Source organism: Gavia stellata, chromosome 29, assembly GCF_030936135.1.
Source record: "Gavia stellata isolate bGavSte3 chromosome 29, bGavSte3.hap2, whole genome shotgun sequence".
NCBI lineage: Eukaryota > Metazoa > Chordata > Aves > Gaviiformes > Gaviidae > Gavia > Gavia stellata.
In genome coordinates, this window is record NC_082622.1 from 3,229,586 (window position 1) to 3,250,227 (window position 20,642).

At 53.8% G+C, this 20,642-nt stretch overlaps 1 protein-coding gene across 1 annotated transcript in view; it reads left to right on the forward strand.

Annotated features, from left to right (window-relative positions):
- The window catches only part of MACF1 (microtubule actin crosslinking factor 1), a 147,768-nt gene extending 128,266 nt beyond the window's left edge, over positions 1 to 19,502 (forward strand). Inside the window, 24 exon segments of the mRNA XM_059830960.1 lie at positions 6 to 179; positions 287 to 442; positions 601 to 798; positions 1,149 to 1,277; positions 1,581 to 1,754; positions 2,550 to 2,705; positions 2,844 to 3,050; positions 3,184 to 3,303; positions 3,533 to 3,702; positions 3,878 to 4,037; positions 4,735 to 4,929; positions 5,633 to 5,761; positions 5,844 to 5,987; positions 6,125 to 6,313; positions 6,662 to 6,779; positions 7,319 to 7,482; positions 8,699 to 8,861; positions 9,021 to 9,175; positions 9,421 to 9,495; positions 12,507 to 12,624; positions 15,196 to 15,407; positions 18,019 to 18,142; positions 18,595 to 18,668; positions 18,670 to 19,502. Of these exon segments, the coding sequence (XP_059686943.1) occupies positions 6 to 179; positions 287 to 442; positions 601 to 798; positions 1,149 to 1,277; positions 1,581 to 1,754; positions 2,550 to 2,705; positions 2,844 to 3,050; positions 3,184 to 3,303; positions 3,533 to 3,702; positions 3,878 to 4,037; positions 4,735 to 4,929; positions 5,633 to 5,761; positions 5,844 to 5,987; positions 6,125 to 6,313; positions 6,662 to 6,779; positions 7,319 to 7,482; positions 8,699 to 8,861; positions 9,021 to 9,175; positions 9,421 to 9,495; positions 12,507 to 12,624; positions 15,196 to 15,407; positions 18,019 to 18,142; positions 18,595 to 18,668; positions 18,670 to 18,852 (3,687 nt within the window). The 3' untranslated portion in view covers positions 18,853 to 19,502.
- The last annotated feature ends 1,140 nt before the right edge of the window (positions 19,503 to 20,642 follow it).

Genomic DNA, 20,642 nt, shown 5'->3' on the forward strand with positions numbered 1-20,642 from the left:
GGCAGGAGTTTAAAATGGAGGTTTACCAGCAGCAGATTGAGATGGAAAAGCTTAATCACCAAGGTGAACTGATGCTAAAAAAAGCTACAGATGAGACAGACAGGGACATCATAAAGGAACCACTGACAGAGCTGAAACATCTCTGGGAGAATTTGGGCGAGAAAATTGCTCACAGACAGGTTAGAGAGAAGATCTGGGCTCTCGCAAGTGCAGAGTTGAAACTTGCTGGGATGCTCGCCCTCCTTCCCGACTTAAACTTTCCTTTTCCTTCCCTGTCCTTGCCCAGCATAAGTTAGAAGCCGCTCTCCTGGCGCTTGGCCAGTTCCAGCACGCACTGGCGGAGCTGATGGCCTGGCTGACCCACACTGAGGAACTGCTCGACGCGCAAAAACCCATCAATGGAGACCCAAAAGTCATCGAGGTTGAACTGGCAAAGCACCATGTGAGTACTCCCACTCCAGGTCCGTTTTTAGTCTATTCCCGTTCAGGATTTTATTTCTCGCGAAGGGTTTGAGTTGGTTCGAATCCATGAGAGCATGCAGGAATTAACGGGGGGCTTTAGAGAGGAGTCCCAACGTTTGCCCAACACATCTCGTATAGGTGCTGAAGAACGACGTCCTGGCCCACCAAGCGACCGTGGAGACGGTGAACAAAGCCGGCAACGAGCTGCTAGAGTCGAGCGCAGGGGATGACGCGAGCAGCCTGCGAAACCGCCTGGAGAAGCTGAACGCGTGCTGGGAGTCGGTGCTGCAGAAGACGGAGGAGAGGGAGCAGCAGCTGCAGTCCACGCTCCAGCAGGTCGGGGAGACACGTCGGGGGTACCCCCTGTGCAGTGGATTGCTGTTGGGGGTCCGCTTCCCCCTTCGCTTCCAAGGGGGAAGGAGTTAGGGAAACACTGGGATTTTTTCTGCCAGTTTTTCATTTAACTCTTAGCCCTGGAGCGGTTCGGTGCCTGCCCAGAAGCACGGCAGGGACCAGGCATGCGCACATGATTAAGGATGTACCATGTATAACCCTCCTTAACGCGCTGGTGCATCCAGCTCTGCCTCTTTATCTGGTTTTTGAAGCAAACACAGCGTTAACCCTGGCGCATGATCAATGGTGGCTGATGTCATCTGATCCGTGGCCGATTATATGTTCCCGAACAGGCCCAGGGTTTCCATGGTGAGATTGAAGACTTCCTCCTGTGGCTAACGAGGATGGAGAGCCAATTGTCGGCATCGAAACCCACAGGAGGTCTGCCAGAAACTGCCCGGGAACAGCTCAATGCCCACATGGTAATTTCTTAGGAGAGATTTTTAATGCTTTTAATTCAGCAAGCTCCTGTCTGTCAAATATCAGCATCAAAACTTCTCGCTTCTGTATCTGATGGGAAGAAGAGTGCTTCTCTGCTCTCAAAGACGGTTTTGCACTTGATGCCTGGGACAAGCATCCCGATGCTTTACCCCTGAAGTGACACACTGCTGTCACTTTGCTGCCTGCCCTGAACCTAATTTTCTCGTCACGCTGAGTCGCAGCAAGCCGCGGCCCCTCTCCGAGCTCTCCCTTCGTCTAACGCTTTGGTGCTGCCTCCCTTGCAGGAGCTGTACAGCCAGCTCAAAGCCAAGGAGGACGTCTACAGTCAGCTGCTGGCCAAGGGGCGACTGATGCTGCTGAACCGCGACGACTCTGGCTCTGGCTCAAAGACGGAGCAGAGCGTAGCGCTGCTGGAGCAGAAATGGTGTCTGGTCAGCACCAAGATGGAGGAGAGAAAGGTAGCGTTGGTGCCCAGCCGTGCCCCGCTGTCTGACGGCAGTGGCTCCCTGCTTTGCTGCTCTGCTTTCCCGGGAGGGATGGAGCCGGTCAGGGCTGGAGAGGAGGGCTGGGGTTGTTTTTTTTTTTAAGACAAGCTCTCTCTTGGTTGCGCAGGTTGAGTTTGTCTTTCAGACGGTGCTGTCTGAGCATCAAGCTGTTATTTTTTTTTTTTCTAGATAGTCATCAGAGTTGGTTAAATCACACAGAAAACGAGAGTAAAATTGCATTTTGGGTTAATTTAGAGGAGAGGTGGGAAGAAACCTCCCGCGGCTCTGAAAGGCAGGCTTTGTTGGTCCTCTGCGAGACAGCAGGGCAAATCCTCCTCCGAGCTGACTCCGTCCTAGGCTTTTGGCCGGTGATGAGATAAAACAAGGGACGTGGTGGCCTCAGCCCAGAATAAATTTGCAGCGCTGCAGCTGTTACCATCAAAATATCATCCACCTCATTTACCGAACTGCTCTCCCCATGGTGATCCCTTTCTCAGGAAGCTGAGGGTGACACAGCTGCTCGTGTGCTGATGAAGGTCTCCCCTTTCAGGGGCGATTCTTGTTTTGAAAGAAAGCGGTGGCTTTCACTGAAACCCCCTCCCCTTGGTAAACAAGTCGCGTTCCCGGGCCGAGGCGACGAGGTTCCTGTTAGAGGGACGTTTCGGCAGGGACACAAAGGCTGCCTCTGTCCGTGAAACCGCGGATCGTGAGCTCTCACCCTCCGTGTGGTGTTTTACCCCCTCCCTTTCTCCCTCCCCGCTGCGGCAGGCGAAGCTGGAGGAGGCGCTGGCCCTGGCCACGGACTTCCAGAACTCCCTCCAGGACTTCATCAACTGGCTCACGCTGGCCGAGCAGAGCCTGAACATCGCGCCCCCGGCCAGCCTCATCCTCAACGCCGTGCTGGCCCAGATCGACGAGCACAAGGTACCGGCGCCGTGAGCACCCAGCGGCTCCCCGGGGTGGAGGGAGCAAGGGTGGCACCTCATCTCCCCTGCGCCCACGGGCTGCTCGCGGGCACATCCAGCTGCCTTACGGATAAGAGGACATCTTTGCCGTTCGCAGGTGTTCGCCAACGAGGTGAACGCTCATCGGGATCGGATCATCGAGCTGGATCAAACCGGGAACCAGCTGAAGTTTCTCAGTCAAAAGCAGGATGTGGTGTTGATCAAGAACCTGCTGGTGAGCGTCCAGTCCCGCTGGGAGAAGGTCGTCCAGCGCTCGGTGGAGCGAGGACGGGCTCTTGATGATGCCAGGAAGCGAGCCAAGCAGGTGAGAAACGTGGGAAGGGTGCGACAGACCCCGAGGTGTGGCCAGCCTTGGAGGGCAGGAAGTCCCGAGACCAGAAAGGGACTTGAGGACACCACCAGTGTTAAGTTTCAGACTTGCTCCTGTTTCTTCGCAGTTCTACGAAGCTTGGAAGAAACTGATCGATTGGCTGGAGGACGCAGAGAATCACCTGGACTCAGAGCTGGAGATTTCCAATGATCCCGACAAAATTAAGCTCCAGCTCTCCAAACACAAGGTAGAGCTTTGCCAAAGCAAGACTGGTGCTGGATGCTGGGTGGAAGGGCGCTTCGTCGGGAGCGGGAGCAGGGCAACATCTCCTCTGCCGTCAGGAGAGGGGAAAGGCATGTCCACACCTACAGCTGCCATGGAAAACGTTCAGTTGGGGGTCTTCACGAGCACCACGTATCTTCAGCGAGCCAGGGCCAGGCTTTCTGAAGCAGTTTTGTTTTCTCTCCGGTTCCCAGGAGTTCCAGAAGACTCTGGGGGGGAAGCAGCCCGTCTACGACACCACGATCAGGACAGGCAGAGCCCTCAAGGAAAAAGCCTTGCTTCCAGATGACACTCAAAAGCTGGACAATTTACTGGGAGAAGTCCGGGATAAGTGGGACACAGTGTGCGGCAAATCTGTGGAGAGGTAAGTCCAGCCCCAACGTTGTACCAACAGCACTTGTTTGCCACGGACTCGTCAGAGCGGAGAGCAGAGGAGGGGAGGGGAGGCAATTTCATGGGGTGGTTGGAGGAGGTCACTGGGACATGGCAAAAGGAGGTGAGTTTGTTTATGAAAGTTGACGGGGATGTTTGTTTTTCAGGCAGCACAAGCTGGAAGAAGCCCTCTTGTTCTCTGGCCAGTTCATGGATGCGCTGCAGGCCTTGGTGGACTGGCTCTACAAGGTGGAACCCCAGTTAGCTGAAGACCAGCCTGTCCATGGTGACCTGGATCTGGTCATGAACCTGATGGATGCTCACAAGGTGAGAGTGCCTTTTCCAGCTCTTCTCTGGGACATGAGTAGGGCTTGTCTTCCCCAAGAGCCAAAGAACGAAGGAGCCAGAGTTGGTACCTTGCTGCAGAGCTGCGTGTCTCGCTGCTTTGCTTTGCTGTGGTGGACAAGGAGAGCAAAAGCAGGGCAAACAAGTGGGAAGAAACTTTTACGTTACCGGGAAGGTTGCAGGAGCTGGAGCTCCGTTCTCCTGAGATGCTATCGGACAGATCTGTTGAGGGTTTAGTTTTGAAAACGTGGCTGAATTTATAGTCCTCTGTAAACTTTGGTCTTGGCAGTTCTCTCCAGTGTGTCTTGGAGACTGTGCTCCTGGGTTTGGATTAGGTCATACCTTGAAATCCCCAGACAGGGCTTGGGCTTCCATGCAAGGCAGCCGCCGTGTTGCAGCCAGTGCTCCTGGGCTAGAGCTCGCGTGCTCCAGGTCACGACTGCTTCTGCCAGGGGCTCCTGCCCACGTACTTACAGCGAAACGCGCTCAGGAGCTCCCTGTGCTGTCCAGCTCCCTGCCTGCCCGCCCTCCCGTCACACCGGGTTGTGGTGGATCCCTCATGTGGGTGCAAAACCCACGTTACAAACTATTTCAGACGCGCTCCCTGTTTTATTCTCCACGTGAAGTAGCCCACTGGGACTGACTGGCCCCGCTTGGCTTCTGCCCTTTCTCCTACCAGGTCTTCCAGAAGGAGCTGGGGAAGCGCACGGGGACGGTCCAGGTGCTCAAGCGCTCCGGCCGGGAGCTGATTGAGAACAGCCGGGACGACACAACCTGGGTGAAGGTGCAGCTGCAGGAGCTGAGCAACCGGTGGGACACGGTGTGCAAGCTGTCCGTGTCCAAACAAACCCGCCTGGAACAGGCCTTGAAGCAGGTGAGCAGAAGGCTACGGGTGGAAACGGTCCTGGAGAGCTTTGCTGGGCTCCAGGTTTGCGCCGGAAGGTCAACACAAACCTTGGGTAAGAGGTTTTGTCCGGGGACTGATCTCCTGGCCGAGCAGAACGCCCCAGCCCTGCAGCAGTTATCCGTGAGAACTGCAAAGCAGTGGGTTGGTGTCACTTCTTTACTTATTCTTTTCCCCAAAGAAGAGCCGATAAAAGCTGATTTGAAAAGGGAGGCTGAAAAGATCTCGCCGATGTGCACAGCAGGAATAGAGTGGTGATGGGAGACTGTCCAGGCTGGCATTTGCTAATGCCCAGTGCAAAAGAGAGACCTAGATTGAAGCTAAAAAAAAAAAGTAAAGGTCAAAGGCTCTTAAGTAGTTTTTATGTCAAGTAGGCAATTTACAGCATAAGCTACCCAGGTGCTAAATTGGTCAGAATACAAGTAATTGTGCTGTTTTTAAAAACACTTAGTTCTTCAGTGCGGCTGATGCCGAGGGGAGGGAGGTGCCTGGCTGCTGTGGGACCCGTCTGCTGGTGCTGCGCAAACCCAGGCCATCAGACAGGGCTTTTTTCCTCTTTTTGTATTTGTTTTTAAAGTCCCTTTCAGCCCTTTGTCTCTCCAGCTCTCAGCAGTGAATGGAGCGGCCCATTTCGGGAGGAGGTGGGCTGATGCCTGTGCTTTTGTCGCCGCAGGCAGAGGAGTTCAGGACGGCCGTGCACATGCTGCTGGAGTGGCTCTCGGAGGCAGAGCAGTCCCTGCGCTTTCGGGGAGCGCTTCCCGACGACGCCGAGGCATTGCAGTCCCTCATTGACGCGCACAAGGTAGCGGGGAGCTCTGAAACGCAACCCGAGCAAAAATGTATGGGGGGAGAATATTGCAAAATAATTAATTTGGGCCTTTCAGGAGTTCATGAAGAAAGTGGAGGAGAAGAGAGTGGACGTGAACGCGGCGGTGGGCATGGGGGAGGTCATCCTGGCCGCCTGCCATCCCGACTGCATCACCACGATCAAACACTGGATCACCATCATCCGAGCCAGATTCGAGGAGGTGAGTCCAACGGGGCTTTGTTCCAGGCTGGTGGTGAGAGGTGGGGGTGGTCACCCCCACCAGGGATGGCCACGTCGTGTTGGTTCTTCCCCTGGTTTCCCACCCTGGGCTAATGGTCGTCTCCGCGTTCCCAACAGGTTCTCACGTGGGCGAAGCAGCACCAGCAGAGACTGGAGTCTGCGCTTTCCGAGCTGGTGGCGAATGCAGAGCTTCTGGAAGAGCTCCTGGCTTGGATCCAGTGGGCTGAGACAACCCTGATCCAGCGGGACCAGGAGCCTATGCCACAAAATATTGATCAGGTCAAAGCCCTCATCTCCGAACACCAGGTGAGCCCAGTGCTGAACACGGCGAGCACTCGGGAGAGGGGCAGGGAGGGATTTTTTTTCCTGCCCCTCCATGGAGGAGGCATTGACTTCTCTTGGAAGTCCCCATTAAAACATCATGTGACCCAACCAGGGCTGTCACCTGGGAGCAAAGCCCAGGGGATGAACTCCAGCATTCACAGGTCCAAGCCAGCGCTGTGCCGTAGCTTGGCCGCAAGCCCCCGTCGCCGGTGCTTAATGCTCCCATCTCCTCTATGGGTTTGGCATGTCCCAGCAAGGATCTGGAGCAAGAGGAGACGGAGAACATCTTGAAACTGCAAAGGTTCTCTTGTCCCTTCTGTATTTTGACAGTCCTTTATGGAGGAGATGACACGGAAACAGCCAGACGTGGACCGGGTCACGAAGACCTACAAGAGGAAAGCTACTGAGCCCCCCCATGGGCCTTTCATCGAGAAATCCCGCAGCAACAGTATGTCTCCGCTCGATACGCAGCTTTCGGTGAAACATGCTACGATGGGAGGAAATGAAATGCATAGGAAACTAATTAACTTTGATTATCAATTAACAAGGCATCCTGCATTGACAGCCACCAGGAAGGCGGTTGAAACTTGTCAGGAGGGGAAGATCCAGGTGGCATTTGCCAAAACGCCCGTGCCGGGGCATGCTGCGCCTGGGGAAGCTCGTGCTGTCACTGCTCTTCTCTTTCTCTCTGCAGTTGCTTTGTGATGAGGTTTTGGGGTCTTATTTAATGTGGTTTCTTGAAGCCAGAGTGCAATGTGAATTCCCAAGTGGAAAGGGAGCGCCGGGGAGGGTTGGGTGTAGAGCCATACGTCACCCCGTCCTCCTCCCTGGGGACACTGCATCCCTTCGGAGAGCAGCCAGCGAGGCTGCGGGAGGTTTTCTATTGGAAAAATAAAATGTATTTCATTGCTGCACTTTCCTGGACCGCTCAGACTTGCTGAACCCATCAACACCACCTCAACCAATTCCTTTTCTCCCTTTTTCCAGGAAAATCCTTGAGTCAGGCCGCCCCCCCCAGCATGCCCATTATCTCCCAGTCGGAAACAAAGAACCCCCGGATTAACCAGCTCTCGGCCCGCTGGCAGCAGGTCTGGCTGCTGGCGCTGGAGCGGCAGCGGAAGCTCAACGATGCCCTGGACAGACTGGAGGAGGTAACGGCCACCGGTGCTCTGGGCTGGGGGGGGAGCGGTGCCGGGGGTTGCTCGCTGGAGAGGTGCGAGAAGCATTTTAAATTAGTGCTGCCTCTTGAATTGCCCGGCTCTTGCGGACAGTTACTGCTGCCTTGCTGAAAATGCCAAAAAGAAAAAGAAAAAAAAAAAGCAAACTCCTAAAATATTAAGGCTGAAAACTACCTTCCGTAATTAACTGCACATTAATGAACTGCTTTGTGCCCCTGCAGTCGGTATCTGTAGAGGTAATGACAGCCAGGCCTGCTTTACTCCTAGTAATTAGTTTAACAATTACTGTCAATATCTTTTCCAAACTTCTAATGTAATTTTTGTTTTTATTTATGCTTAACAAAGCAGCTATGCCCAGAAGTGAGTGTTTTTGTTTTTTGTTGCTTTTGCTGTAGGTCAGTTCAGTTTATATGTATAAATGTTTTTTCTTTGTTGCTTTTAACTCCAAGAATGTTCAGAGGAAAAAAAAAAAAAGCACTAAAGATTGTTGCCTTACCTTGCTAAGAGCTGCTTTAGCTGGTGGGGTCGTGGGGGTCCTTTCGGCGGCGGGATATAAAGGGTGTTAGTTTAAATTGGAGGGTGAGTGGCTCATCAGAGGCTGGTGGCAGAGCCGCGGTGCCAGGCTTTGCGGAGCTGAGATGTGCCCCAGCCGCTCTCTTACCTGGAAGATGAGCAAGAAATCCCTTCCCGGCTGCTTAGAGGGAAAGGGAGAGGGAAGATGCGTGCCCAGAATGATGCCAGCAATGGGTGTTCCTCCCGGCCAGAGCCTGGCGAGTCGTTAGGCGAAATCCCGGGCGAGGAACCATCCCCAAATGCCCGAGCAGAGACAGGGGGTGGGTGCGTGTGTGTCTGTGTGCAAGTAGCTGATATCTCTGCGTATGTGTACGTATACCACCGTGGGGGATGCTGCATCCCGTGTCGATGGTTCCGTGACGCGCGGTCCACGTGGTGGCTGTCGGCTACGCTGTGTGTCCTTCTGTTCTGGAAAGTCGATTGGAGCGGCCCCCTCGTTAATGGAGGTCGTCTGGATAAACCCAGATGAACCTTCCCGGGAGGGTGGGCAGTGAGCGTTAGCGCTGGGAGCCCGGGCACGGGCTCACCTGGAGGCTGGTGTTTTAGGGTGCTGTAGAGCCGGGGGTGCTGCTCCTTCGGGGATTTCTCCCGCTGACTCTCACGGGTTTCCTTCCAGTTGAAGGAGTTTGCGAACTTCGACTTCGATGTCTGGCGGAAGAAGTATATGCGCTGGATGAACCACAAGAAATCCCGTGTCATGGACTTCTTCCGGCGCATCGACAAAGACCAAGATGGGAAGATCACCCGGCAGGAGTTTATCGATGGCATCCTGGCCTCTAGTAAGTCCCTGCCTGTCTGAAATGAGCCTGGAAAACGGCCACCTCGGTGTGACGGGAGGTTGTCCCTGCTCGAGGACCGAGATGCAGACCGCGCTCCGACATCCCCGGCTCTCACGAGTGAGGTCCCTGCGTCAGTTGCTCATTTCTCTCTCTTTCCAGAATTCCCCACCACGAAGCTGGAGATGACCGCGGTGGCCGACATCTTTGACCGTGACGGCGACGGCTACATCGATTACTACGAGTTTGTGGCTGCTCTCCATCCCAACAAGGATGCCTACCGCCCCACCACTGACGCCGACAAGATCGAAGATGAGGTAAAGCACCGAGAGAGATGGGAGCTCAGGGGTGCGGGGTGGTTCAGGCTGCGTGTTGGCAGTGGGGAAGACAAAAAGGAGGGGAAAAAAAGGATTGTGGTGGTGCTGAGCTGAAATAATTGGCTGGTACCTGCCGTGCTTTTGAAGGAAAGACTGCTTAGGGCTGTGCGTTATCCAAGCAGTGCCTTGTATTGGGGGAGACTCCCAAAATCCTGGTCCCTTACCTCTCTCGTTGGTGATGGCAGGTCACCAGGCAAGTGGCCCAGTGCAAGTGTGCCAAGAGATTTCAAGTGGAGCAGATCGGCGAGAACAAATACCGGGTAAGGCAGAGGGGGCCGAACGCTGCCCCGGCGGCACCAACCCTGCTCCCCCTTCCCGCCCGGGGAGGGATCACCGCCGGGGTGCCCAGCCTGGCGCGGGGGCACCCTCCTGGGCTCCCCGGGGTGAGACGGAAACCTCGTCCTCTGGCACGCCGGCTCCCGGCGGAGGTGGCTGAGCCGTGTTTGCCCAGCACCATCCTCGGCCCCAGGGCGTTCCCCGAATCGGGAGAGCATAAAAGTGGCCCTGTTCTGGGGCAGCCGGCCCGTCGGCCCCGTGAAACGCTGCATTCACTCCGCCGGCAGCCGCCCTTTAAGTTTTCCTCATGGATGAGTGTACCTTACGCCTGTGTTTTTCTTAGCTCGTTCCCGAAGAAGGGAGAATAATTTCCTTAAAGAATCTCTTTGTAACAGGCTGGCTGTTTATGTTTCGAATCGTTCACCGAGGCGAACTGGTGAAACGAGCTGGCAGCAGAGCTGCCCGCTTTCCTGCCTGCTGTTTTCGGGACTGATGCTCCGGCCGGGAGGAGCCGAGCCGCAGCGCTCACCCCCCCCCGGCTGCACCGGCCCCGGGCTCCCCGAGCTTCTACCTTACGCCCCAATAGCATAAACCCCACAGATTTCTAACTACCTGCAGTTAACAGTTTTCATGATTATTGCACTGTTAATCCCATAAATGTTTTTTCTTGTTTTTCTTTCCCCTCCTCTTCCTCTCGACTTTCCTTCCCCCCCCCCCATCCCCTCTCCCTCCACAACTCTCCTCCCTCCGTAGTTCTTCCTCGGCAATCAGGTACAGTTTGCCTTGTGATGCTGTCTCTCTCCTCTGTTTTTTAACAAACGTAGCTTTGTGTGTCCATGATGCTGCTCTGTCCTTTGTTGCTGCGGGAGGATGCGATCTGTGAGCGTTGCTCAGCAGAGCCTGGTATGGAGGAGTGCCTGAGCTGGGAGGGCCACCCCAAAAAAATAAAAGGCTGCATTGGGTGGAAAAAGGGAAAAAATCAATGGAAAAAGCAGAATTTGACAAAAATGGAGAGATTTTTCTCTCCGTGGCTCCTTTCTTGGATACGTTGGGGATGTTGATGGTAACCAGTGGCAAACCACAGCACCCTGCAGTGGGGAGCACTGGGATACTGATGGGCTCGTGCCCGGGACTGCTCTCCCTCCGGGGACGGCCAGCCCCGGTGAAATCACGAGGGTAGAACTGCCTGCACGAGGGCTGTACCAGGCTCTGGGGGGTTTGGATTGCAATCACCGTGGAATGAGAATGCCGAGTCCACCCCTGTAATCCCATAGGTGACCGTAACTAAACCCTCATCCCCGCTACATCCACTGAGTAACTCCTAACCGGAGCAAGGCTCATAAAACCTGCATGTATCCCTGTTACTATCGAGACCTGAGATGAGCGGTGCAGCGAGCGTGAGTGCCGGCTGGTTTGGGGGCCAGAGCTCTTTTTTTAACAGGACTGGAGCATCACGTCTTGTTACGATGTGCCCGTTGTCCCAGCTCGAACGGAAACCCCTATTTTTCGTGTGGAATGATGGTGTCCTACCAAAAACATGCCCAAGGAGAAACAAACCTGGATGTCCAAAGTGGACGGATCCAAGAGAGCTCTGGCTTTAATTTAGGCAATGATTATAGAAAAATTTTCAACAGCAACTGAAAAATAATGTAAATGTGGCAGTGGAAATGAGAATTGACTTGTCCCTGGTCTTCCCTGGTGCAGAACTAGCTCTTGAAGGACACCTTACGTGGGGCCCGGAGAGGGGGAAGGCAGCTCCCCTGCCCTCCTCCCTCCTTGCCCGCGGGCACCGCAGCCGTGCCAAGCACGGCTGCGGCAGCTCTTTCACTGCGGCGCTGGGGCAAGCACGTTTTGGTAGGACCCCCCACGCAGGGAGACCCACCAGCGCACAGTCCAGGGTCCCACGTCCCCGCGGGAAGGAGGGTCGGAGATGCTGTTACCTCCTGCGCTTCTGCCTGCCGCGACCCATCTCAGTGTGGCTTTCCACTCTCTGTTTTCATTTATCTCCTGGGTTTTGCGTTCTTACCCGCCCAGGGAAAATGTTGCTCCTTTTTTTTTCCTTTTTTTAATCATTCCGAAGAAGGTCTTGCTTTCGAAGGCGGGTTCCCCTATCTTCTCATCGCAGCAGATGCTCTGTAGACCTGGATGCAGAGCTGCTACATCCGAGCCAGGCTCCCGGTGTCCCGCACCAGCTCTGCCGCCTGCCCGATGCAGAGGGCAACCAGGAGCCTGGGCTTGGCCGTCTGGGAGATTTAGGGAGCTTTAAAAAACAGACACATGCTTCTGATTCAGGGTGCACTTGTTTGAAATTGCAGGTGTTTAAAATCACTAATGAACATTGCAATCACTAATCAACATTGCTGCGGGATTCCTGCCTGGATTCCCATCACTCTGCACTCACCAAAACCTCCTCACCGGGCGATCTCTGCGGCGGGGGCTTTCCGGCTGGTGGGGTCAAGTCTGAGGCTCGGTGATATCCCTGGACTTCAGACTTGATGATAGAGGTTTCTCGCTCAGCGGTGACGTAGCACTGCTTGCCTTGCTGATTCACCAGCACTCAGGGACATGAATCAGCCGGCTCTTTTCCACGTGGGCTGCACCAGGAGGGTCATTGCATTGCCAGCCTCTATTTCCTTCATAATAAAAGGAAAAACTACGATTCTGGCTGAGAAAACCCATCCAAAGACCAAATTCCAAATGATCATTTGCTGCTCTAAAAAATTCTCTCTTTGCTTTAAAACTAAAGGATTTTAATAGTTCCATTATCTTAAAACCACACAGAAAAAAATAAAAATCCTGTAAATTGGTACTAGCCTGCACTTATTCCAGAAAAACCTGTCTGGAGAAACCTTAGATGTATTCAATAGATGAAGAAAAGCATTTGGGACCAGACAGAGCGTTTCCAATAGCTTTGCCTTGGTGCAGCCTGCAGCGGGAAGGAGCCGAGCGTCCCTTGTTGTGTCCCCCTTGTCTGAACTGTTCCTTGGCTCCGCAGTTCGGCGATTCCCAGCAGCTGCGGCTGGTCCGTATCCTGCGGAGCACGGTCATGGTTCGCGTCGGTGGAGGATGGATGGCCCTGGATGAATTTTTAGTGAAGAATGATCCTTGCAGAGGTAAGGCGATTCCTGGGTTTTATATAAGTGAGGTCGTCTCACCCAGTAAGGGGAGTTTGAGAACTTGGCTGCTGTGGCTGTGAACGGCCAGATGTACCAGAGCAGTGGGTCCGAGTTATCCCAATAACAGGTGGGGGCTGGAGAAAACGGATCCAAAGCAAACCATGAAACTTAAAACCACGAGATTTGGCGATACCGCAGGAAATCTCGCAGCGTTTAGCCAGGTGCCTGGGGAGGAGAAGAGGGAGGGGTGGTGCTGCTTGTTTTTAAGACCGCAGCGAGCGGAGCTGCATGGCCGTGCTGGGGGTCTTGGTTTCCCTTTGAAGCGGTCGGTACGTACGTGTGGCTCTGTGGATGATGGAGTGAATTTCGTAAGGGTGACCTGAAAGAATTCAAAAGGTTCAAAACCAGGAGATGGTAAAATCCTGGTCTGAGACACTCTGGGGACAAGATGCTCCAGCCCAGGATCTGTGAACCTGTGGTACGGCCGCACTGGGCTGTGGCCACGGACGGTCCAGCCCTGTCCTAGTGAACGAGGAGACATTTCTCCTGTGACTTTGTACTGTTTGATTTCTCTCTGATGCACTTCTAATGCAAGTTTTCTCAGTTCATTTGTTGTCTTTAGAGCAGCGACATAAGGAACTAATTTGGAAACCCTGAGCTGTGCAGGACCGTGCAACTTGAATTCCTGTTTGCAGTGAGAGTGGCTGACGGTGCTGGGTCGTCTTCTAGTGCCTTAAAATTACCTTTCTTCCCCCAGCTCTGCCCGTAAACGTGGAAACGTGACCCCTCTTCTTTCTTTCGCATTGCCACGTGGCAGATTTGAGTTGTAAAAGGGCTGCATTTAGGCATCGTTGTCCATGGAGCTGTTGAGGGCTGGGTTGGATCTCTTTGGGGCGTTTTGAGCACTGCGTCCTGCTATAAGTGTGTTGATAAGCATCACCTTGCACAAGTGTGTCCCAGGGATTGACCGGCCAGGCAGTGAAACAAAAAAAGATTTTTCAGTTCAGCATTAATGCAGGAAAATTCAAGTGCAAGAAGCTCCTAGACAAACTGAGCTAAGGAAAACACAGCAGCACATTAGAAGGGAAAAACCACCTCGATCTTGGGTTTTTAGGGCTGACCTGGTTTGGTGGGGCACGTTTGGAAGGGACGGTTGGGATAACACAGACCAGGGTCGCATACTGTGGGCACGGAGAACTGGGATCGCCTCCTTTCCAAAACCTTCAGTCTCGAGGTTTTATCGTGGTGAGAGCTTTTGGGATGGAAGCGATGCTCTGCTGCGGCCGGCCGAGAGCCATGGCCAGGGGACAGAGAAGGATTAGCAAGGGGATGGCCAGGAATGAAGTGCATCAAGGTGCAAGAAAGCAGGAATCTGACATGTTCTCCCATCAGCAATGCCAATCTCTGCTTCATGCAGCCGGGAGCCCCCGCGGGAGCATCCCCCAGTGCGGTTCGCGGGGGGACGGTGGGATGAGCAGCTCTGCTCTGGCACCCGTGGGAGGGGACCAGAACCCCTCCTTTCTGCCACGTTGCTCCAGCAGGAAAGGAACGTTTAATATGCAGCTCACTGCGTATTTTGGAGAGCTTAGGTCTGTACTCCATATGTCGCTGTCTCACTGGGGTCTCCGAGATGTTAATTGCTTCGGATATGTCTTCTTCAAGCTGCTGCCTAACCGTTCCTTGCTCCTGCTGTCTAACGGCTGTTGCTGAAAGCAGCGTGATTTACAGCCTGTGCCGCTTGCTTTGGGGAACCTTCAGGGTTTTCCTGCTCCTCCAGCCTCCCCTCTTCGTGCTTTGCAACAGCTGTTTTACAGCGCTGACATCGAGCTTGTTTCCATCCCTTGGTTATCTCAGTGTGGTGCTTCCCTTCTGCGATTTGCTTCCTCAGCTTTCTGGTCCGTAATGCATCGACTCTAAAATCGCTCCCGTGTCCCGCAGGGCTCGGTGCACGCCCTCGCTCTCCGTTTGGATGCCATGAGTATGAAACACGTTGGCGTGCATCGGCTGGCCCAGGAGCTGAAGGCCACAGACCTTCTCCTTGCTTGGTTGCCCCTTGCTTGTCGAAGGCAGACCCTCCAGCTCTTTGGGGCGTTTGGATGAAAATTTTAAAGTTGGCTTTTAATGGGTGGTGGTCACTTCTCTCTCACCTCTCCCTAAAAATCGGTGAAGAGCTGCCCAGAGCTGTGAGAGAGCAGAATCACAACCCTTCAAAGCCACTCTTACTATTTTTAAGCTATGTTGGAGATGACATTGGCCGCTGTTGTGACACGGTGTGTTTAAAGCCCATCAGGATTGCTTTCCCCAAGACACTAGAGAATAATAGGGCATCCAGTTTGAATTCATGGGCCTCAGGCAGCTTTTAGTCGGACAGTTTCTCAAAGAGCTGATCCATGGCAGGAGGTGCTTAGGGCAGTGCAAGAGAGCTGGGACGCTCTCGCTGCCGTCCGCTTGCCCTCGGAGATGGGCTTTGGCAAGGATGCGTGCTCCGACCCCCGGAGCCTCCTGAGCCCCGGTAACGACGTCGGGTTCACGCGAACCTCAGGTCCCCTCTCCTTTGTCCCCTTCCAGCCCGAGGACGGACCAACCTTGAACTCCGAGAGAAATTCATCTTGCCGGAGGGAGCCTCCCAGGGAATGACACCGTTCCGATCGCGAGGCCGAAGATCAAAACCGTCCTCCCGGGCAGCCTCCCCGACGCGATCTAGTTCCAGTGCCAGCCAGAGCAACCACAGCTGCGCCTCCATGCCATCCTCGCCCGCAACTCCGGCCAGCGGAGCCAAGGTGGGGGTCGCGCGTGAAGCCTTCCTCTTTCCTCTGCTTTAGAAACCGGTGGCCTCCAGACCCGTCCTGGCGAGAGGAGGAGCTGCAGGAGGTGCAGGGAGGAGGAGGAAGGTTGGGGATCAGGGGCTTGGTGGTTGCTGCGGTCTCTGGAGGATGTTCATGGTGTCTGCAGGAAGAACCCGGCTGTCCACGCGGGATGGGTGGGGTGGGACGGTGCAGGACAGGTTTTCAGCCCACGCTGGGCGCTCACGGCTCTGCAGAAGGGTCCCCGGCTCTCGCCGTGCAGCCGAAGGCTCCTGGTCCCCGAGGCAGGGCTGTGCCGCAGCCGTGGTGTCCGGCCGGCGCGCAGGAAGAAGCCATCGCCCATCGTCTTTCCTCTCCCACCACACCATCTGCCCATGCATGTTTTATTTCGTCATCCGTTTGGGTTTTTCCCTTTATTTTAATTTAATTTATGTATTTCCCGTTTGGTTCTCGTTTCATTTTAGTGCCGTTTCCCCCCATTCCAGATACTTTTCCGTTTCTTTTTTTTTTTTTTCACTCACTTCCACCTCTCCCCCCTCTCCTTGGATTTTCCATTTCACAGACTCCACATCACTTCTCTCGATGTTATGACAAACCCTGGTTGATAAACAGTAAAGCGGGCACCCCCCTGAGGGGATTCGATTATTCCGACTTCCAGCTCTCGAGCGCCGAGGTAGAGTATGGTCTCGCAGCCCCGAGGACCTGCTGACAGGCCGGAGTGCCGCCGGCACGGAGAAGTCCTGCTCCCTTGCCTGTTTTAACGCTTTCCTTGTGGTAGAGCAGCGCTTGTTAGCACCGCTAACGCTCCGACTGTTAGCGTTTTTCATGGGTTTCTAACTCGGATTAAATAAAACATCGACTTCGAGATAAAGCACAACTGCTTGCGGTTCACATGTACCCGCTTTCAAACCACGAGAGCGACATTCATCCTCTTGTGCTTTTTAAAAAAAAACAAAAAAAAGGCCTTTTCCCGCCTTTGATAGCTTTTAAGCATTGAAAAGCGGCCGTGTTTGGCTTTCAAAAATTGAAATCCAGCAGCCGAGTTGAGACTTGAAAATCAGCTACAGCGCATGCACAGTAACCACATCGCCTTCATTTTTGTGAAGCGCTTGTATTTATCACCGCGTCGAAGCGCGTATGGTGTGGCCGGCACTGTCACCGGCTTGATGCTCCCAGGAGATGAATTCGGGCTGAGCCTTTGATCTCCCTAAAGTTTCAGCCTCCTTGCAGCCTTTCCTGACCTTGTGAATCGGTGGTGAGAAATACCTGGTAGATCTCGGTGATTCACTGAGCGGTGGTGTGCGCTGGCAAGATAACTGCGTCTTGCTCGGCAGTGCTTTCACACAGAAAAGGAATTAATTTAAATCATCAGAAGGTCAGGAGCACTTCCCCAATTGCCCTAAATTGCCTGCTTGCTGCTGTTAACCTGTTTATAAAATAGGATTAAGGTCGAGAATCAAAATCTCTGATGATGGAAAAGGTACCTTCACAATCACGTGTTAATGGATTTAATTCCTGCGGCGCCCAAAGGGGAGCCCGCTGCTCGGCTGCCCCTCTCCCCCGCTGCAGCTCCAGTTTCATGATGTTTTAATATTTCTAAGTTTCCCAAAAAAACACAAGATCACAGGGGATGGAGGGAAACTTCTGCAGCTGTTGCTTTAAAGCTCATTGGGAAATGCCCTCCAGTATTAACTTATGTCTCTCCGGGGACGCGGCAGGGCTGGAGCCGTCCCGCCGGTGCCTCCCCGGGGACGGGGGACTCCGTGGGCAGTCGCGTTCCCGCAGCGCTGCCCCAACCCCAGAGCTTTGGTTGATGTATAGAAACTGGAGCTGCCCTTTCCGGCTGGATCCAGGTGCCCTCGCCCTGCCCGGCGCCTTCCCCTTCGCTTTCTTCCGCAGCGGCCGGAGCAGAGCTGCCTGTTGTACTGCTTTTCCACCCCCTCCGCCCCGTCCGCGTTTGCAACATCTTAAAGGTCGGGGAAAGCACCGTTTCAGGCCGCGACCGAGGCTGATTCGCTGTGTTTGTGTCCCCGTTCATCGCTGGGCGCCTCGCTCCTCAAATTTGTCTGCCCTTGGGCGGTGGGTGCACGGACCTGCCCGGGGCACCGGCAGCATCCCTCCAACTCACAGCGTCGCACCACGCTGATGCCTCCCGACAGCGGGGTGTGTTTCTCAAGGCACCGCCTTGTATTTGGCCTTCCAAAATGGTCCTGAGCTGCCTCGGTGCTGAAATACCTGGTTTTGCAGGATTTCACTCTCTCTCGGGGGAGCTGTCGAGCCCAGGTGATGCTCTCCTCTGCACGGGCAGCAGCTTTGCTTTCATTTGTTTTTTTCCAACGGTTAGAAATAGCTGCGCATCAGCCTGCGGCGCGCAAACTGCCGTTGCCCCCCAAATTTTCAGGACCCCAGCTTTTTTCTTTTTTATTAACCGCTGCTGAAACGACGGCTTGCGTTCTCCTTGACCGTTAAGATGGGTGTTCCTTAAATGTCAAAATCCTTTTGCCGAGGTACTGATCTCAGGCACGATCTTGGCCCGTTACGGTCTGGGCGACACCTAAAAGACGCTCTGCATGTGCTTCCTCCCAAGGTGACCCCCTCCGCGGGCAGCAAGCTGAAGCGACCCACCTTCCACTCCAGCCGAACTTCCCTGGCTGGGGACACCAGTAACAGCTCCTCACCAGTCTCTACAGGTGCCAAAACCAGTCGGGCGGGTAAGTTCGGTGCAAAGACCGAAAAACTCCTCCTGCTGCTCTTCCTGCTTAGATGGGCAGAGAAAATACTCAATATTTAGGGAGCCCGCAGCGAGTTTAATGGGCATGGTGGTGTTTGTTGGTTGAGGGTTGGTCTCGATGATCTTACAGGTCTTTTCCAACCTTAGGGATGCTGTGATTCTGTGAGTTGGGGAGGCTGATGCCCACCGCCGTGTCCCCGCCTGGGAGAGGGGATGCTGCAGCGGTTTCGCAATGCAAGGGCTTGCCGCTGCTCCGTTAAAAGCTCGGGAAGGAATCGGTCCTGGTGCTGAACCCCCTGTTTCAGGGGTGCTGGGCGGGTGGTGGAAAGCAGCCGCAGCGGTGCTGGGGATTTGGGTGCCGGTCGGTCTGGCGATGGGGAGGAATCATCCTCCTCCTCCGCCTGCTCACGGCTCTCTCGGCTCCCCTTGCAGATCCTAAAAAAGCAGCCAGTCGTCCCACCAGCCGCGCCGGGAGCCGCACGGGCAGCCGGGCCAGCAGCCGCCGGGGGAAGCGACGCCTCCGATTTTGACCTGCTGGAAACGCAGTCGGCGTGCTCGGACACTTCGGAGAGCAGCGTGGCCGGCGGGCAGGGCGGCTCGCGCCGGGGGATGGCCAAACCCTCCAAAATCCCAACCATGTCCAAGAAAACAACCACTGCCACCCCAAAAACTCCAGGCCCTAAAAGATAATACTGTACCCACGCCCTCCTGAAAGAAAGAAAACCCAACCTGTGTCCAATTTTTAACCCTGCTACGTACATTGGATGTATATTTATTCTAAATGGGAGAAACTATATTGTTAAAAGTGTAAAAGAAAGTTGTGTTATGAAGCTGCCTTATTTGTTCTTTTTTTTTTTTTTTCCTTTTTTGTAAGTTACTATTTTCATGTGAATATTTATGTAGATAAAAATTGCCTCTGGGCAACCCCTGTTCAGAGAGGGGCCTGGAAAACTGAAATGTGGGAGAGAAAGAAAAAAAAAAAGAAAAAGAAAAAAAAAAAAGGAAGCAAAAAAAGGTCAAGATGTGAAAGTGTAAAGAAAAACTAAAATATAAATAGGATTTCTGCGCGGTGCAGGGTGCGAACCTGCTTTATCTTTTAGGATTGTTTCCTAAATGCATCTTTATAAACTTAACTTGCTGTCTCAGCAAGGTAAATTATATTTAAAAACAAAGACCTGAATCCTGCAGTGTTCAAGGAACTCTCTTTTTGTAAATCACAGATACCTCAACCAGAGAAACATGAGGTGAGGGGACTTGGGGCTTATGTTTCCATTTTTTTAAAGCTATGTGGTTTTACCTGAAGAAAGCGGAGTTTGACTTAATAAAATTTGCACACACTACAGCAAAGGTCATGACAATTGCTGTCTTGAAAATACTGTCCCGACAACTGCGTTTTTAAAAGAACAAACACGTGGGGGGGGATTGGGGAGGGGGTTCACGCCGAAGCTGGCCGGAGGAGAGCACGCTGGTAAGACTGCAGGTCTGGATCACTCTGCTACATCCCTTAGCGGTGGTGGGTCCTACAAATTCGAGGATTCTTCTGGATTGATGGCCTAAGAGAGCGACCCGAGGTGTTCCTTACAGAATCGCTATTTCTCTGCATCTCTTTTTCCTATTTATTATTTAACTGGTCATTCCACTTCCAACCAGGCTGAGATTGATGTGACCTCTGCTCCTAGAAGAAATCTGGACTTACACGCACAGTTGCTTGTCCTTGAAATGAGTCTCACCAGCACACTTGCTACAAGTCCTGTCTCGCTTTTGTACGCTACTTTTTCTTTGTAATAAAATCAAACTGACCAAGTGACCAGGAGACGGGCCGGGGGAGAGGGCTCTCCAGGGCGCCTGTATTTATTAAACATTGTTCCCCGCCGGCTCTGACCGTGTTGCTGTGTGATTCTCTCAATTGGTTTAAATTGAGGCAAAACTGAAGCTCTACCAATGAATTGTTTAAAAACCAGACACATTTTTGTATTAAAATTGCTTGCGGTAATAAACAATCTTGCCTCCTACTTTATTCCACAGTGTTAGCTTTTTAAGTCCGAGAGCTGGAGCTGGATAGCCCATGGGGGAGGCGGCGGCGGTGCCCGGGTGGGTGGGTGGGTGCTGGCGAGGGTGCTCAGTGGGGTGGGTACCCGCTGGCGAGGCGGGTGCCCACCGGTGAGGATGCCGACCGATGAGGGTACCTGCTGGAGTGGGGCTGGGGGGTGGTGAGGTGGATGCCCAGTGAGGTCAGTGTCCATGGGGATGGGTGTCCATGAGGGTGGGTGCACAGGGGGAGGACCCATTGTGGGGGGGTGCCTGCGGGGATGGGTGCTGCTGAAGTGGGTGCCTGTGGGAGGGGGAGGGTGGATGCACGGGTTGGGTGCCCACGGGTTTGAGTGCCTGTGGGGGTGAGTATGCATAGGGGTGGGTGTTTCTGGATTTGGGTGCTCATGGGAGTGAGCAGTTGTAGGGGGTGGATGCTCATGAGTTTTGGG